Source organism: Sinohyriopsis cumingii, chromosome 9 (assembly GCF_028554795.1).
Source record: "Sinohyriopsis cumingii isolate HCF-2022 chromosome 9, ASM2855479v2, whole genome shotgun sequence".
Taxonomy (NCBI): domain Eukaryota; kingdom Metazoa; phylum Mollusca; class Bivalvia; order Unionida; family Unionidae; genus Sinohyriopsis; species Sinohyriopsis cumingii.
Window position 1 is genome coordinate 42,116,034 of NC_142969.1, and position 20,436 is coordinate 42,136,469.

A 20,436-nucleotide genomic window follows, 5' to 3' on the forward strand; every position below is an offset into this window, starting at 1 on the left:
AAGGGTAGACTTAACCCTCTTCAACATACTTCAAAGAAACTGCCTGTTCTACAGTGAGCGAAAGTACTAGCAAATTGATTGACAAAAAAAACGTGCTCTTTTTTGTTATAACTAACAATGCCTAAAATGGGTGTGAACTTATGTTAACAGTTCAAATGTTGTCTCAAGCTACCATACATGTGATAACTATTTCCCACATTTTATACCCAACCTTATTTCGTTATTGTTAACTAGTACATACATATAACATTGTTGACTCAATAACGTTTTCCGATTTGTTTGGTTTTTTTGGGGTGGGGGTGGGGGACACATATGCTCCATGAAATGTTTCTTCACTCCTTTTAATTTAAAAGATTCTACACATTATACGTCACTTATCTTACATCGCAAAGTACGATCATAGGGTTTTAGTATTAAAATGTCATTATCTAAAGTTCCATACAAAACTATTACTTGGACAATAATATACATAATATAGATTTGCTTAATACCTGATGTTTCTATTAAACAAATGAGAGAGACACTATAGATGTCAGAATAAGAGATATTTTACATCTAATAATGCATCTTTTTCAGGTGACAACAGTGTGCACTAACGGTGATGCAGGATGCAAAGGTCATGGAAGTAGTGAAGATCGCTGCTATTAGTAAAATAAAAATGCCATTATCAGTGCCATGAGGAACACTTTCTTTGCGGCTTACTACAATCATGACTGATCATCATGTGACATTCTATAACATTTTAATAGTGCAAAACAGTCATGTAATGATTTATTTTGTTATATTATAGCTGTATTGCTTGTTGTCAATAAAGTAACAACTATCCCTTCTTTTTCAATTTTCATTGCTTATTACATTAATAGACTTGAAAAATATTCACAACTTGTTCTGGTGAAACTTTTTATGAAAATTGGTGACAAAATATTGATGTTGGTGATTTTTTGGCAACACCTTTTTAAAAGCCAGGACCATCCCTTAACTTGGTTGTTTCATTTAAAAATACTGTCAAACTAGCCAGGTAAACAAAAGTAAATAAAAATTTTTTATTTTGAATATTCACAGAAAATATTCCATTTTGAATATTCGGTTTGTTTCAACTCTAAATGAGTGAGTAAACCTGTGTTGTTTACTTTGCAAACAGTCAGCTTTATCACTCAATGGTTTGTAACAAGATACATGCATGCTACAAGTATGTTCTAACTAACATAATACATTTCTTTATAGCACACTAAAATTAAATTGCTGACAGAGAAAAAGAACTTAATATGAAACAGGATGACTGTATGATACCTACACTCTAATTCTGTCCTGCTGCTGTGTAAGTTCATATGCCCTGGCATGGTAGAAGTAACACTTGGCAGCTAACTGGTTAAGGGTTCTTCTGTTGTGCAGCTGAATTTTGTTCATGAGAATCTCAGAGCATCTTACAGCCTGCAAAGATTAAAAAAACATAATAAATTACCATAAGAAAGTTGATGTGATGCCATTTTACAAAATGTCTAGTATTCTGGAAATAGTGTACTATACATACCAAATGCAATCTAAGTAGGGGACTTTGACTGATGGCTTCACATCTACTTTCCTACCACCAACAATACCCAGTCCCATCTCCCCACCCTATCCATGGACAGTTACCAAATGAGCCAGAACACAAAATTCATTACACACATGATGCACTTCCTGCCAAGACCCCATGCAAAAAGATTGTTCCCTCCCCAAACCAATCAACACAAAGTCACCAATGACTGGATTGCAAATTATGAATACTGAAAATTCATTTTTATTCACAGAGTACTGACCTTTGAATAATTTTGGTTTATTTGAACCATGCGAGGTTGAAATATTGTTGTTATTGTAGGGTTTAACGCCATTTTTCAGCACACGATAGGCTATACATGGCGGCCAGTATTAATGGTGGAGGAAGAACCCAGGAAAACCCCGGAAAGAACCACTGACCCACGAGAAGCTACTGGCAAGCTTTCTCACATACCCACATTAGCCGAATCCGAGACTCGAACCCACACAGACAGAGGTGAGATGGCAGTGATCCATAACGGAGAGCGCTTTAGACCACTCGACCACTCGGGGCCCCGTTGAAATATTGAAAAAAGGGACTAAATGTATGCAAATACAGAATTTGTCATTTAGCTAATGATCTGTTGGTTTGGAAAGAAAAATAATTCTGAAAAGAAAGGTTTTTAATTATAAAAATGAGTGTAAACCACCGCTGAATAAGTGCAAGATCTGAAATGGAAAATTCTATGTTGTACTTGAGCTCATAACTTTTATTGCAACAATGCAAGTGTCCAAGGAAAATATGATAGTATAGTGCAAACCACAAAGTCAAGGTGGCAAAACTGTATAAGCAAACAAGATTATCTCATTTTTGTATTACAACTAGAGTATAATGTACTAGTATATTCCATTGTCCTACTAAAATGTGTCCCCCAAACCTGGAGGGTGGGGGGACAATATCCTATGCCCTTGGAATCTTATGTGCAACACTGCAATTGCATGTGCTGGCAGCCCTGGATCTATACATCTAGTTAGAACTAATCAATGGAGCAAACATAAACCCTGATCTGCTGGTGAATTACAATTCATGATGGCAGATTGATGTCCATGTGGGGTTGTTTTGCAGATAAAGGATATAAACAGCATGAGATAATCTGTAGTCTTTTGCAAATTTTATAGTCCTTATATATTGTTTTGCAATTGTAGCTTTCAAATGTATGGCTGCAAGCTGAGCTTATATTCGTTACAAAGGCAAAATATAATTTTTTGTCACAATTGCTTTTTGCATCTGAAAAATCAATATGTTTCACTAATCAAGTTATACAGAGTGGCAGCCATACTTTGTGGTTATCAATGTGAACTAGGGTTCAAAAGAGGTGTATTTAAGAAAGACCTGAATACTGTATGCTATGATCGGAAAATCTTGTTAGACGTTTCATGTGAACTGCACGTGTGTGTGTGTGATTACGATTTTTAACGTAGCTTTAACAATTTTTCAGTCATATCGCAATGATGTTTGCAGTGTGGCAATCATTACTGATGTCTCGCACTGGGGCATCATGTTACAGACATGTAGCATCATATCCCACCCAGTCACATTATTCTGACACCTGGCCGACAAGCCCTAATACTAACCTCTTAATGCTGCGCGCCAACCGAGGCAACTGCAAGTACCATTTTTATCTGCAAGTACCATTTTTATAAGTCTTTGGTATAAATTGCCCAGGATTCAAACACATAACCTCCTTCATCTCAGGCAGATGCTCTAGCCACTTAGGCCACCAAAGCAGTCCATGTGTGCTGCGAAGGTTTGATGAAAATTAATTCAAGGGATCACGAGATAATGGCAATTTAATTACCATCAAAATAAAAACTCTGTGAAACAGCCTAATGACCTCTTGTAAACAGCCCAATACGCAGAAGAGGAACAATGCACACAATGGGTAATATTCAAAGATAATACCCAAAAAACTAGTTCTGCAACATTTTTTAAAAGAAGCGACCATTTCTCAATTGAGTACAGCAAAACTAACTCTGACGCCTATTTTCATTTACATTAAAAAGTTTCGCTTATATTTATAAATGACATGCATGTCAAAATCTTGCCAGAATTGCTCGAAAAAACAAATTTTTAAAGTAAATTATATTTCTTCGAGAATGTATACCCAATCGTATTGTTAGGAATATTAGCCTGCTACCTCATGAACCCAGCCCAACTAAAAGACGAAAATTGTCGTATCCTATTTTTAGACAGACAAAGGGCAATAACTGTTGCCCATTACCTCCCACTGATACCACCAGGTGTGGCCAGGTTTTAGCTGAGTGAGACATTAATGCTGATGCTCACACAGTGGAGTGGTTGGGAGGGATTTTAAGTAATCTGATTGGGTAAGTATTCTCACAGAAACATAATTTACTTTAAAAATGAACTTTCTCCTTCGAACACATTCTCCAATAACATACGTTATGAGAATAAGTAATAGGAGGAGGGGATACTCAACATCCAGCCTCAACTTTGAGTATCCTTCAGAAGATGAGTGGCTGGATTCCCCATATGAAAGACAACCCATTTTCCTAATGACCCAAGCAACAACAAAAAAATTTGATTGGATCCCTTTGGAGACAAATAAGGGATATTGGTCAAGGAGACCAATATTGTCTAAAAGACCCAACAGGTCTCTATCCCGCCCAAGCATGCTGTCATGATGCCGGAATGTGTCCAATATCATACAGCGGTAGTCTTTGGTGGTAATGATTGAGGTCTGACTGTTTCTGCTCCAAGAACAGAGCCAGAAAAAGTCTGCCAGTTGAGGGATAGAAGTACAAAGATGGATGATATAGATGTTTACTCTTGAAACTCTCTCCACAAATGAAGATTTGAATTGTCTGACTCGCAAGGCTGTTCTGAAAAAAGCCAAGCACGTAGAAGAAAAGGGCGGTCAATTCTGGCAGTCCTAGGTGGATTATCATGGGGAAAAATATATCGGTGATACAGGGTTTGTGCCCTCAAAGAGACGCTATCTGAGTCATCTTGCCATTCTGATAATGTAACTAGCACCATAGGAGGGACGGCAGAGGCACACAAGACCTCCCAGATGGCTGACAGTGCATCTCTCATCCCAAGCTGCTGTGTCGAAAACTGGGGAGACAAAGGTGGGTAGCTGTTGATTCCACCTCGTCATCAAGCAGTTGATCATCAGATGCCCTTGAAGTGTGTGAATCCAAGTGATGGAGGGGCCATTCTCGGGCATGACCACTTCTGGATTGATTCCTGGTGAAGCCAATGATGCGGCCAGAAGGTGTCTAAATTGTATGTTGACATGGAGATTGTTGCACCCACATAGAAAATGCCAAATCAGAACACCAGACCAGTGGTCTGGTACCTCTGTTTGAGGATAGTGGTCACCAACACAGTGTTGTCAGATCAAACATGGACTGTTTCGCCTCAGGATTGATCTATAGAAATGAAAGGTATTGATGACAGCCTTCCTTTCAGGGTACTGATGAGTAGAGGCCGTTCCCCAGGTGTCACTAACAGTAGTGAGGGTCAGCAACAAGTTGGTACTCCCACCATGTGCACCGGCGGCAGTACTTAATGTTATTTTTGCCTGGGATTCTTCAGCAGGATTCCAATGTTCAGCCAGCCTGGATTGATCATGACTGCTTGATTAAGAGGACGTAAAACAGGGCACCAATGTGCTGGCAAGGCCCGCATAACAAGATAGACATACGGGGTGAATTCCACTGACGTATAATAGCTGATGAAATCCAAGTCTTGATGGAAACAGACTCAACGAGTCTGATGATTCTGGGAGCACAAACACAAGGGGATGTGCCAGATTCCAGTTGGTTAAACAGTCCACGCCCAAACGGAAGAAATTCTGGGATGTACGGAGGTCTGACTTTCCCAGTTGACAAAAAGAAAAAGATGATCATGCAGAAAAGGGAAATCATTCCACCTTGGAGTAGGATATAACTTACCATGTGTTTTTTTAAGAAGCTGCCCAGGTATGCTGCTGTTGATGAAGATGACGATACCTGGAACTGGGAGACAACGGAATCCCAGTGTGAGTGGAAGCCCAGGGGTGTATGAGTGCCAAAGGGAAAAATGGTGAGTTGATAACTGTGTGGTGGTAAGCAGGAATGTGGAAACTTGCAACAGACGGGGTGGATAGGGACATGGAAGTATACATCTGTCAGATCGAGAATAACGGCATACTCGCACTAACTAACGGAGAGGCAGAATGACATTGCCTTCCTTGTCTTGAATAGGGTGAGGAGACTCCATTGCATTCCAAAAGCAACAGTCTTGAGTAACTCATTGGGGAATGAGGAGAGGCTAGGGGTTTCTTGATGAACAAAACCAGAAGCCACTCCGACTGATCAAGATCAGCTCCCCTACTTACTGAGGGAACAGGGAGGTCCTCAAATCGGTTTCATACAGCCACTTTACTATTGCATGATAGGGGTCTATGTGGGTGCACATGTGACTATTTATGACTCACCATCCTTACTTTGCACCAGGTTCTCATCAGGCTCGGTTTCAGCTCAGAAATTTTAAAATGAAGCATACAGCCTGCAGTAGATCGATAAATCCACACTATAAATCAGAGATCTCAGAAATGCTCAATCACACATATTTGGATGCAAATTCGTTATCCAGGATGCACATAATCACTAATGCAGGAGTCCTCGATATGCAAGCAATTGCTAGACCACCTGCTGAGTGGGAAAATGTGTTGATCAATTGATCATATTAGCTGTGCTGATATTTTAAGTGAGAAAATTCAGTGGATGAAAGACCCTCAGATGTACATGTTGTCATTGTTAGAGTACATCAGAAGAACATGACGCAATAGCTGGGCGGCAAGTTCAAAGACTTCAACTAGCTGCTGAGTGGTGGGAAAATGTGCTGATATTTACAATGGCTGAATGCAGAGGCAGAAATACACAGTGATGTACTTGTGTATCAAATGAACAACTTTAGTTTTCATTATTGTGTTCATTCCAGGTGTAGCCAAAATAGTAGTGCATGTGACCTAAAAATCAAGACATGTTGGGAGTTAGACAAAATGCTGTTTGCAAATTTGGATAAGCATTTTGGTGTTAAACAGCAAACTGACAAAGCTTGAAATGAGATTCAGCAGAGTGCTAAAGCTGCAAGAAACTGGAATAAGACCTTTCCTTGGCCTGACATATTACACCCACACTCTAATTGACAAACAAGGGCTGTCAGTAGTGTAAATTAGAAAATTAAACAATTAAACTCGGTGGCAAACAATGGTTCTACTCATCTGGAAATTTAGCCTCACGATATTGGCGTGAACTTCACAACTTTCTACAGTGATTCATAGCTTCAAGCCGCATGCAAAAACATCACAAATTCCCCAATTCTCAATTATTATAAATTTTCCCGTTAAGCACAAGTCATGATATCGGCAGTTGCCGAAACAGTTAAGTACGGCTAGTCACAATATTAGTAGAACTATAGCCTACTCGTACAGGTGGCCCGGTAGCAAGCATTTTAGAGTATTTTAATCTATATATATATAAGAGTAGTTGTACAAATGCAGCTGAAAGAAACCGGTGCTTAACAGGACTTTTTCTCCATGTATGCGCCACCAACACTGATTTGAATTGCCTTTCAGCATCGCATCGTGAAAACATCTTCAACACCAAGAAAAATGAAATGTATTGCACAAAAAGTGAAGTTTAGTTTGGAATATACCAAAATTGACAGTGCACTGAGCCATCAAATACCGATATACATCATGCTTTTTGCACACAGTGTGCCACAAATTTAAGCACTGGGCTTGGTGGCAGGGACAATGTGAGGAAGCACATTGGTAGCAAAAAGCACAGAGAGGTTGGGAAACTACATGAAGACAACTTTTATGAGTGTTGGAAGTTTTTAGATTGAAAGATTAGCAGATATCGTACTTTGAGTTTAGTTTTCCAAGAATGCAGTGACATCACAAATTGTTCTCCATTCGATGTTGCATCTTCTGGATTAATACCATTTAGTAATTAAGCTACACTGCAATTAAAATGTTTTCACCTCCAAGGAAAAAGATTTGTATTCCACAAAAAAGTGAAGTATAGCATTCAGCCATCAAACATCGATGTACATTATGCTTTTCTCACAGCAGTGTGCCGCTAATTTTACAATTGGGAATGTGCACAAGTGTTGGTATTGTTGCTTACAATTTACCTGTTATACATGTACCATGTAGTAACATTATTATATAGTATATGTATGACAGATAAATTGTAAGCAACAATACAAGCTCCTTCGGGCATGTGGCAGAACGATATGAAAAAGCACACTGCTATAGCAACCCCAGCAGATTTCAGTTTTGGAGTACTTTAAACCACCTACTCAAGTCCTGCATGCTACCAATGCTGAAGCATTGTTTGTGAACTTTCTTGTTGAACATAACAGTTGTTTCCCTTTACCCTCATTTGTGCTTCAGAGACCCCAAGATTTTTAATTTGACCCCCAGTTTTGATACCAAAGTTTGTTTTTAACTCAGTCTGACCCCCAGTTTTGACACCAAGGTGATTTTTGACTCTCAGTCTTGCACCCCTAGGGGATACACTGATAACCTGTCTTTCTCAGTTGGAGATCAGCAACAGTGACAGTGAAAGATTATTTCCAAACGCGAGGAAAAATAAGACAAACATTAGTGACACCTCAGGTGCTGAAAAACTGCAACAATTTTAGTCACCAAGATTAACCAGCAGTCAAGAAGCCGGACATGTTTTGAATTTTTTTTTTACCATAGCGTGATTGAGAAGTTTAAGACTGCCACAGCATCATATCATGACAAATATAGTGTAGTTTGTGTATATCAGTAAATCTGGCTGCAAATAAAGTAGTGCATGCAATCAGTGTAAATAATGTTTCATTTTTATTTTGTGATTTTCATATAATGCAGTACTGAACATTGAAGTGGATGGAGTTAGTGTCATGATATCATTTTTCACTAATTGTGTTCAAAATGCACTCATTTTTATCCTACTTTTCACTAACTGTGAATCTGGAAGGTTGGCAGCTCTGCTTCAGGTATGCCCAATAAGCATCTGGTAGGGACTGCAACTTTTGCTGATGGGAAGCTAAAAACTGGCGACACCTAGTGGTATCAAGGCAAGGTAATGGACAAGAGTTACTGCCCTTTGCCTATCTAAAAAAAAAGGACAGCATAAGACGATTTTTGTCTTTTAGTAGGGCTGGATTCGCGAGGTAGCAGACTAATATTCCAAACATGATGTGATTAGGGGAACGTATCCAAAAGAGAAAGGAAGATCTGTCTTATCATTTTCTTCACAAATAGACATTTGAACCTTTCGTAAAACAAGAACAGCACATACCAAATTTAAGAATCAAACATCTTCAAAAGGGTCTTGGATATTCAATATAAGTGTGTTATGCAAAAGTTGGTCTGCTTATACGCAAGACTCATATCTGTAGTTATTGTCAATGTGAAAAATGACAATAAAGTTTAAAATATGATTGGTTTTGATTACAGGGCAAGGTCTATTGCCCTGATTTTGGCTAAATATATTGATGCACAATCTGGCAAGCGAACTGTAATTTCCACTAATACAGGCAGCAGCAGCCTTTTCCCCACCATATGAACTGTCAGTGTAAATGTCTGCATAGTTCTTAAATTCTTAGAGAAGTTCCTTATAAAAGTTCTGAAAAATGGAAGGATTTGTCTTTTATTTTTTTCTTCATGCTGCATAAAAAGTACTTTCAGCTGCACAGGAAGCCATGGAGGTGTTGCAGAAACCAAAGACTTACAGGTATTTTTAAGATCAATTTCTTTACTGTCTAAGCCGGAAGAGTGTCTAATATCAAAGGTATATATGGCATTTTGTCTATTTAGTATCACGTTCTGTATTTGGGTACAAGATAAACCTTGTTACTGAAAAAGAAATTTGTAAAACTGCTTCTGCCAGTATGTTTTATGCTGTTTATTTGTACTATACAAACACTGCATCCCAATGAGATAAAGGTAATTCTATAAGTCCAGCTTTTACACAAGGATATCCTGATCAGCAGAAAGGAAATTGAACCACAAATTCTGTACACTAATGTGGACATATTTATACCCTTTTAGATTCTTACTGCCAAACCAATGGTCCATAACACTATATCAACAACGATGGCTAAAATGCACTTGGAGTGATTTATCTTATTTTACTAGAATAAGAAGAAAATGTTTCTGATCCTGGAAGCAGTGCCACCCCCCACCCCCCCCCGTGATCGTTTCAACCTCAAATAATTTAAGCTAAAGCTTAAAAAAATTACAAATGTGTTGTTGGAACAAGTATGCTCTACAACACTGCATGAGAAACTGGCCAAACAGAAAAACTTAAGGCTGGATGAATGTATGCACAAATGTTTGGGGCAACCATTTTTGAGACAGGATGTAAAACCTTTTGCTCCATAACACCACTCCATTAGTTGTTTAATGATGTTGGATAATTTTCCAAGTTAAAACAGATTGACCTTTTCTTATACTGTCATCAGGGTTAGTAGCATATTTCATTCAAAATTTTCAATGTTTTTTTTCAGTGTTTTTCAAGGTTCCAAATCGTGTTTTTCAAGGTGCATTTTTAAATTAATTTTAAAGGATACGTAAATGAAACTGTATGTAAACACAATACTTACTATTAATCCAAATAAGGAACATTTCACACAAATTTTTTTATTATTAAAAAACAAAATAAAACATGAAGTCAGTACTATGATCATTGATATCTTTCCCATTAATATTAAACATCCTACATCTGGGCATTAGAATAATGTAGTCACTGAACAATGTTCATTTGACTCTGTCTACACTACACTGTTTACAAAGTCCAAAATATTTTAGAGTAAATTTTTCAGTTCTTGTAGTTTGTCATCAAGCTGTTTTTCAAGAGCTCCAAGTTCAGTGATTTTGTCCTTTTCACTTTTCCTCAAATTATATTGATGTGATAAAAGAAATTTTCCTATGGATCTTTGCTTTCAATACATAATCATCAGCAGCAGCTGTCATTGTCTCAATGTCTTTTTCAGTACCTTCCTTTCTTCCTCACTCATCCCCATGAACAAAAAAAAGATTTTTTTTATTATATATTATTATTTAAAAACAGCGTATGGATATTTTAAATTATTTCATATTAGATATATTAATATTTCTCTCAGCATAGCTGTATTCTATATTTTTAGGTTTATCGTGTTCATTGCAATTATCATGTGTCCTATTTCCACTCAATCCCAAAATAGAACCGGACTGAACTAATATCATAATTAAGACTATATACAGTTTCTATTTTAAACCATGAATCTCTGTGTTCACAGACATACCTCTTTCATCAAAAATGATTTCATGCTGAAGGCTTCTTGTTTTGCCTGTAGTAAGCACCATTACAAGAGCTTGTTTTTTTTAAGCTGCATGTGATGTGGATCACTCTCTCCCATTGCAAGCAAATCAATATCCTTCTGGCATAATTTGCATTTTACAAAGCTCTCCGAGAAAGATATCATAATCCAAACTTTATATTTTTCTTCATCTAGCCACTGAAGTTGGAATTGGCAGCCAGCCAAGTCAAAGTGAATGATTCAAATTTAAACCACTGCTACATCTGGGCTTCGTACAATCAGAAGTTCAAAATGTACTGTGCAGTGACCAGTTGCGAAAAATTTTCCGTTCTGGCACAAACTTAGTGAGAGATTTTTGGGGTTATTTTTCCCTTTTTCTTTTCATTTAATGATGTAAAACGAAAATTATTTATTAATTCCTTTTGGTTTCAAGAAAATCAAGGCTTTTCAAGGTACACATACAATATTTAGAATTTTCAAGGTGTTTTCAAGGCCTTGAAGGAACAATTCATTTTTCAAGGCTTTTCAATGTCCCCTACAGACACTGTGTCATGGACTGACCTTTTCATAGTCTTTGTTGTCAATCAGATGTATCAGCACCAGCAAATGAAGGTAAATCTCTATCTCTGGCAGCAGGGGACTGTTCATCTGCTTCCCAGAGCGGGGACGAAATACTTGCCCTGGGCCGTTTTCTTCCAATGGCTGAAAAAGAGACAATAAAGTGAAACAATATTATGTAATAGTGTATGTCACACCATTTTTCAAAAGCATATTATCTGACTGAAGTTAGCAAGAAGCATAGGACAGATACAAGGAAATACTTTATAAATGGAAACAACATATTGTCATGCCTGCTGAAGCCACTGGTGATTATACAAAATGTTTCCACATCATGAGAAGATTTCCTTATTATTATACACAGATTTATTTTTATGGTAAAAAACAACTATCTTAACACAGACCTTTCCATTCTGTGCCAATAATATCATTACCATAGCTGCCAACCCTCCAGGCTTGCAATTAATGAAAATAGGGATAAAATTAGTGAACTTTGACATGAATTCGTGAAGCAATCTTCAAGTCTGGGAATATTTGTCGGAACAAATGTTTAGCATGGTCTACAGCTGATAAAGGTAGATTGTGTTCAACAAGAAAACTCAAAAACAATGCTTCAGCGTTGGTAGCTTGCAGGTCTTCCGTCAAGAGCTGAAATCTGCTGCGAGTTCTTAATTTTCCCAACTGATTTTAAAACTGATCATCTTGCAAAAAACCTGTTATGAGAGACCACCTGTCTTGTGAGAAAACTCTTTACTGGAAAATGGGGTGGTCATTCAAGAAATGTTTTATTGTATTGCTTTCTTAAGTCTGGTTTGCTTATCCAATTTTTAAGTTTGTTCAAACCTTAATCACTAGATATTTTACGACATCTTCGTCATTGAATAGAAATGCATGTATCTTTGTGTGTGTCTGACGGAATGTTTTGAGAGTAAACAATCATGTAATGAAATGAAATAAGCAAGAACAGGACTCTTGGATAGTCAGTATCAGAAGCCTAATAAAACCCAAACTTTTATAACACACGACATGATGTAGTGCAAACTTTTAATCTTTTACCTCTGCCAAAAATTCTGTCAGCTCATCCCTCTGTTGAGCCTGAGCTGTCATGTAACCCTTTAGGAGTCTGCGGAGAACATTTGTATTCAGTTTGGCTCGCACAGGTCGCAGGCCTCTAATTACACGAGACATATATCGAGGTTCCTTCGTCACAACAGATTTTTCAATATACTTTATATATTCCTTTATATCTGCAAAAGAAACTTTCATAGTTCAGTAAAATGTTAACTACAGAGATGCTGGGCAATTTGCTCATGTAAATATACCCCACCCCTCACACACCAACTCCACAATGGATTTGAATAAAAATTAAAGAATAGCCTACAACTCTTCAGAATAATGCAGAAAAAAGAGTTGTCAGCAAGCATGCCATCACAGCAATCTACGAAAAGCTACAAGAATAGCTGCATTCAAAGTCGTACAATGCATGTAACTGTAAGAAAAAAGGCAATAACACTTACAAAAAGCATGGGAAGTCAATGATTTGTCAACATGCACATCTTTAATATGTACTAATTTTCATAGCAAGAAATAAAAAGAACACTCGCATTAACAAATTATAAAATACAATGCATCCAGCTGCAAGTATAAAAAAAGCAAATAATTTTGCAAAATCATAGAAGGAAAATGATTTATCTACATGTACATCTTTCGAAGATGCCCATAACATGTACCAATTTTCAAAGCAAACAATCAAATTCTGCAAGACAAACTTGTAATAAGATTGTCTACACAGCATTAAAAGGTCAAAAACTCAAATGAAACAAAAATGAGAAAAGTGGATGGTCGTCATGTACAGCTAATGAACAAATCATATGCCAAGTTTCAGGGCAATCCAAAAACTAAGAATCCACTGAAGGACCAAAACCAAACAGCATTGCTCAAAATTAGTCAAACCTGAAGTATTTCCTGTGTTGAAAAATTGGGATGTAAAGATACAAAACCTGAAGGTTCATGGTGACTGTTTAGTCACCTGACATAACAGCATTCCTGACCAAAGTGGTTGTCTCCATCTTGAATGGTTCCTCCTGATGAAACTTGTATAAGGCAAAAAGAATGATGATGATCTGAAACTTTCCACCCTTTTATGGACACCAGGAAAGTTTATGTGTAGAAGGCCAAAGACTAGTTGTTTTCCATCCATTCTCCTGTGCCCTTTTGCAGATGGATGTGTACCTGTTCTGACTATTAAACAGGATGGTGGGCCAAGGATAAAAGCCAGAAGCCATCCAATAGTAACGAGAAAGGACTCCGCAGACTTTCTTCTTGGACCCTTCCAGCCACTGCAAGTAGCTAAAGACAGACATGGGGAAGGCCTGAATTAGCTAAGGCTGCATCTTCTTAAAGAATTTAGAAGATACAAAGGGGCAGTCTGGATGAAAGCCTGTTCTGGCCATAAATAGTGTCAGGGTCTGGTGTTGTTGGTCCAGAGCTGCCAACCCTCCAAACTCGCAATTAGTGAAAAGTAGGATAAAAATTAGTAAACTTTGAACACAATTAGTGAAAAATGATATCATGACACTAACTCGATCCACTTCAATGGTCAGTATTGCATTATACGAAAATCCCAAAATAAAAAAAAAACATTATTTACACTGATTACATGTACAACTTTATTTGCAGCCAAATTTACTGATATACACAAACTTCACACTATTTGTCATGATATGATGTTGTGGCAAAGAACTTCCTAAATCAGGCTATGGTAAATTTGTTCTCAAAACAGTTCAGGCTTCTTTGCCTGTTGGTTAATGTTGGTAACTAAAACTGTTGCAATTTTTCAGCACCTAAGGATGCACTAAAGTTTGTCTTATTTTTTCATCACAAGAGGAAATAATCTTTCACTGTCACTGTTGCTGATATCCAACTGAGAAAGACAGGATATATTCAGCAAGAAAGCTCACAAACAATGCTTCAGCACTGGTTGCACGCAGGACTGGAGTAGGTGGCTAAAAGTACTCCAAAACTGAAATCTGCTGGGGGTGCTATAGCAGTGTGCTTTTTCACATCGTTCTGCTACATGCCCACAGGGGCTTGTATCGTTGCTTACAATTTTTCTGTCATACATTTACTATATAATAATATTACTACAAATAAATTGGTAAACTGTAAGCAACAATACCAGTACTTGTGCACATTCCCAATTGTAAAATCTGAGTTACAATACTGTGCAAAAAGCATAATGTACATCGATTCTTGATGGCTCAATGCTAGGTCAAATTTTGGTGTACTCCAATCTATACTTCACTTTTTGTGTAATACAAATATTTTTCCATGGAGGTGAAAACATTTTAACTGTAGTGTAGCTTAGTTATGAAATGGTATTAATCCAAAAGGTGAAACATCGAACGGTGAACAATTTGAAGCATCGGCACATGCACAGAAAACCGTGAACTCGAACAAATTACAATATATGTCAATCTTTCAATCTCAAAAACTCCAACACTCGAAAAAGCTGTCTTCATGTAGTTTCCCAGCCTCTATGTGCTTTTTGCTACCAATGTACTTGTGCAAAAAGCAGGATGCATATCGGTATTTGATGGCTCAGTGCACGGCCAAGTTTTGGTATATTCCAAACTAAACTTCACTTTTTGTGTGATACATTTCTTTTTCCTTGGTGGTATAGACATTTTCAAGATGCAACGCCAAATGGTAATTCAAATCGCTGTTGATGGCACATACGCAAAGAAAAATTCCAGTTAGGCCCTGGTTTCTTTCAAAAGCTTTTGTAAAACTACTGTTATATATATATATATAGATTAAAATATGCTAAAATGTGTGCCACCGGGCCAACTGTATGAATCGTCTATAGTTCTACTAATATTGCAACTAGTATTACTGGACCGTTTAGGCAAATGCAGATATCATGACTAGCACTTAACAGGAAAATTTAAAATAATTGAGAATTGGGGAAAACATTATTTTTTTGCATGTGTCATGAACCCGTAAATCCCTGGTGTCCAAAAATGTATATGCATTTTAACACTGATTTTGCTGTATGCACCTCTTGGGGCATCTAAATAATGACCTTCCAAAGGAATATGGATGTATATGAATCCAAATGAAGTGAATACTTGCCACTTAACGGTGTGTATAATCAAATTCTAAAAAATGACACCCATTACTGAAATAATCAGTGCTGAATGCCTACATGACCCATGTGACTTATACTATAATAAATGTGCTTTTCATTCTTATGAAATGCGGATAATATTGAAAATAAGCTCTTTTATGGATAATAATGAAACTGGCTCTTTTCTTAAGGACAATACTGAAATTAAACTTTTCTGAAACAAAAGAGTCAGCAAATAATGTTTGCAGTGTAAGAGTGCTAAAGCCTAACTCAATATAATAAAGTACTATTTATGAGGGGAAGGGGGCATTTCAGTCTGTAAAATCTTGGGATTGTGCTTCAAAATAATTTTGTACTTAAATAACTTAAAAGGACTGGTGATAAGTAATAATACTTTTTTCAAAAATACACATGTAACAAATGTCTGAGGGAGGATTTAGCACTGAATTAGAATTTGGGAACAATAATCTTAAGTGGTTTTGAAAAACATCACAGATGAAAACGCTGAAGACATGTGAAATTCAAACAGAAAGTCATAGCAACCAAATTACTTCACTTTTGGCAATCTACCTTGTGAAACTTTAAAGGTGGAAAAGATTTTTAAAATAGCTACAAATTTAACAAATCAATGGTTATCCATTGCAACATTATCAGTATTGTCTTACAAGTGTACTAGATATTCTTAAAAATCTGGCCTCCAGCTCCTGGGCCGATTAACCCCAAAACAGGCAACGGTTTATTCCAGCAGTAAGACGTAGCACCTAGCCCACACCATAAAATCAGGGTCAACTTCTTACATTGTAGACTGTCAATGTTACGAATACATACCAATATTTAAATCGGACATAACTATGCAAAGATTAAACTCAGTTCAAATAACTGTGCCTGTGTTCACATGTATACCTTCTAATGTCAGTAAATCCACATCCTTGATCTCAACTACTTCTACGCCATTCATTTTCTCAGTTTTCTCAGACTTCTCGCTCTTCCCACTTTTTGATGGACTCGACACGTCCTTCATTTCAACGTCTGTACTAACGCGTTTCACCATTTTTTTTTTTTTCAGTGACTAAACCAAAGCAACTGATGTTCAAATTTTCAGTTAATTACTGAATGTATGGCAGTCTCAATACCATCCAAACATAGTTCAAATATACGAAAATTAAAAATCGGTCAAAGCATGAATTGCAAAATGTGTACGACAATGGCGGATACCGGTTGCAACTATTCTGCACTGAATGTAAAATAATTCAGTCTCATTCAAACAAAGGAGTCTAATACTTAGAAAATAAAATAGCAATTTCTATTATTTTTAATGACTGATCCAATCATTTAATAGATGAACAAAACTATCATTAAAAAATTGTTTACAAAAATTATTCTAAGCCCGAAGTAAAATATAGTAACACTTAGGAGCAAGCTTCGAGCATGCAAATGGCTTTCACGCATAAAACAAGGTCGCGGCATCGTTAAAGGACTGCCAAACTCGAGTACAGAATGCTTCAACGAATGTCAGGTTATTCGGACCAAACTAAGGGCTGATTTGCACCAAATGTTATGCTGATTTAGACCTGTTAAATATTGATATAATAATAAAAACAATTGGAAACACGTCATTTTTATTCTCGTTTTCGCTTACATTGAGAATCTTCCAGGTTAAGTTTCTGCTTGCAAATTTACATAAAATAGTTTCAAGTAAAAATCAACTGGTTGTTCCAATACGCCAGTTTTAACCATTTTTCGTAAATTTCTTGCCAAAATCAGAAAAATGTATATAAGCTATCACACTTTACAAATTATATTTTGTACAAATATGCACCAAAATATTTTTCATTGTTTACAGTAAAGATCACGCATGAAAAATATATATTTTAATATATTACCACAACAAGAAACCTTTCTCATTGATGACAGTAAAGAAAACGAAGCTATTCTTTGAATTATTATATAAGAAAAACATTTTGAAACCTTTCAGAAATCAGGCTAGCACTTCCGAATTTCAACACTATCAAACAGTAACGAATATACATTGTCCCATGACTTGTATGTATTTCACATGCAGATTGCGTTTTCGTCGCACAATGTTTGGCTAATCTCATTCCACAGAGTTAATTTTTCAAACAAAATTGTCGAACGCATTGTTCAGGTTCAGAGACGATCTGCTTCCAAGCCCTATGCTCAGGGGCGTATTAACCATTAAGCAGACTAAGCACGTGCTTAGTGCACCAGGGCAAAAGGGGACACCACAAAGGTGAGAAAAGGGTGAAAAGAAAAAAAAACGAATGAAGATTTGTAAAAAAAAATTTGATAAAACTAGTGCAAATTGATCATAATGTTCTGTTTCTTGATCATGGTGCACCCTAGGGTTATCTTCCCAGGTGTACGTCGAAAGGAGGTGGGCACCAAGATTTGTCAGTGCTTAGGGCACCAGTGAGCCTTAATCCGCCCCTGCCTATGCTAGTGGTGTAGTTGGAAACGCATTAATCATAGCTGACCCTCTCTTTCTACAACATGTTATCTTTTTGAGGAAAAATCATAGTAGTGAAGGGGGATACTATAGCGACAATGGGAATTAGCATTACAGACCCCCCTGGGAACATATAGCGACAATGGAAATTTAACATGGAGAAAAATCGTGAGTAGTTAAGTGGGCCACTTTACCGTCAATGGGAATTAGCATTACAAGACCCCTTGGGCAACTCTAGCGTCAAGGGAAATTTAACATGGAGAAAAATCGTAGGCAACTCTAGGGACAATGGGAATTTAACATAGAGTTTGGGCTTGTCTAGGGACAAGGGAAATTGAACATGGGGGGAATAGAGTTTGGGCTTGTCTAGGGACAAGGGGAATTTAACATGGGAATAAATCGTGGGACTGTCTAGCGTTAAGGGGAATTGAATATGGAGAAAAATCGTGGGACTGTCTAGCGTCAAGGGAAATTGAACATGGTGGGATTGTCTAGGGACAATGATGGTAGAGGGTCAAACACAACAGAGACAGAGACATACATACACTAGTACAAGCGTGAGATTTATATATAAAGCATTACCAAGACCTGAAATCTTGCTGGGGTGTTCAAAAATTTGCATAATTGTAATGATGCTATAAATAGCTATAATCAAGGAAATGCTCAACGACAAAATGGATGTGACTAAAAGTAACGCTAAAATGACGAAATTGTCCAGAATTTAAAGGAAAATAAACATATCCCCGAAAATTAAGTTACAATGGTTTAGACTAAAATGGATAAAATTAGTAACTACTTACAATATCAACTTCTGTGACGATCGTGAATAAATACCTATGTATCTATAATCAGCTGAAATTCCTATGAAATCCCACTATCTATTTATAGCTCCAACTTGTGGGTTTTTCCTTTGGAAAATCCCACTATCTTTTTATAGCCTCAGCTTGAGTGACGTTCCTGTTTATGAATTCTAGTATATATGTATAGCTACAAAATGTGGAAATCCCCAAGTCGATATTTATAGTCTCAAAATTTCCAGCGTCAGTGACGTCACTGTACTGAACACTAGGGGATAAATGTCAACAGTGTTGCAAGTGGCTGACCTGAATACACGCTACTGCAGGTAGGTAGGTAGAGTGTATCTGATAGGGATAAAGTGAGTTTTTATAGGGACAAACAGAGACCAATACACACACACACACACACACACAACGTACGCGCGCAGACATACGCACACACACACACACACACACACACAGGGAAGAGGAAAAAACAAACCCCAAATATACTATTAATACAGAAGGGAGATAACACAAACCCCAAATAAACTATCAACACAAACGTACGCGAACGCATACAAACCCCAAATATACTATTCACACAACGTCGCTAACGCATACAAACCCCAAATATGCTATCCACACTCGGGAGGAAGAAGAAAAAACAACCAAATATACGATCTACACAACGTACGGGAACACACACACACACACACACACACACACACACACACACAGAGGGAAGAGGAAAAAACAAACCCCAAATATACTATCAACACAGAAGGGAGATAATACAAACCCCAAATAAACTATCCACACAAACGTACGCGAACGCATACAAACCCCAAATATGCTATCCACACTCGGGAGGAAGAAGAAAAAAACAACCAAATATACGATCTACACAACGTACGCGAACAAACACACACACACACACACATACACACACACACAGAGGGAAGAGTAAAAAACAAACCCCAAATATACTATCAACACAGAAGGGAGATAATACAAACCCCAAATAAACTATCCACACAAACGTACGCGAACGCATACAAACCCCAAATATACTATTCACACAACGTCGCTAACGCATACAAACCCCAAATATGCTATCCACACTCGGGAGGAAGAAGAAAAAAACAACCAAATATACGATCTACACAACGTACGCGAACAAACACACACACACACATACACACACACAGAGGGAAGAGGCAAAAACAAACCCCAAATATACTATCAACACAGAAGGGAGATAATACAAACCCCAAATAAACTATCCACACAAACGTACGCGAACGCATACAAACCCCAAATATACTATCAACACAGAGTGAAGAAGAAAAAGTTTTTGAAAGCACCTAAGCCCTCACCTGCAATGACCAACTCTGCCAAACACCTACACCCCACCCCCACTCCCAACACTACAAAACCCATTTAACCCGTTATTTTATGGCATCAGTGTGTGATTTAGGAAACATCAAGACACAAAATGATGGATGAATAGACTGACTATTGTTTACCGACTTGCATGCCTAAAGAGCGTGCATGAAGGAAAACATCCTTCCATTTCAATTCTAACTAAAACATGATCCAGACGGATAGAGAGAGA

The 20,436-nt window shown here is 37.3% G+C and overlaps 1 protein-coding gene across 1 annotated transcript in view; it reads right to left on the reverse strand.

Annotated features, from left to right (window-relative positions):
• The window catches only part of LOC149791626 (26S proteasome non-ATPase regulatory subunit 3-like), a 42,676-nt gene extending 25,882 nt beyond the window's left edge, over positions 1–16,794 (reverse strand). Inside the window, exons 1-4 of the mRNA XM_089970182.1 lie at positions 16,479–16,794; positions 12,503–12,693; positions 11,450–11,590; positions 1,295–1,431 (exon numbers count right to left, since the gene is read on the reverse strand). Coding sequence (XP_089826308.1) covers positions 1,295–1,431; positions 11,450–11,590; positions 12,503–12,693; positions 16,479–16,626 — 617 coding nt within the window. The 5' untranslated portion in view covers positions 16,627–16,794. The remainder of the gene's footprint in view (positions 1–1,294; positions 1,432–11,449; positions 11,591–12,502; positions 12,694–16,478) is intronic.
• Positions 16,795–20,436: the final 3,642 nt, after the last annotated feature.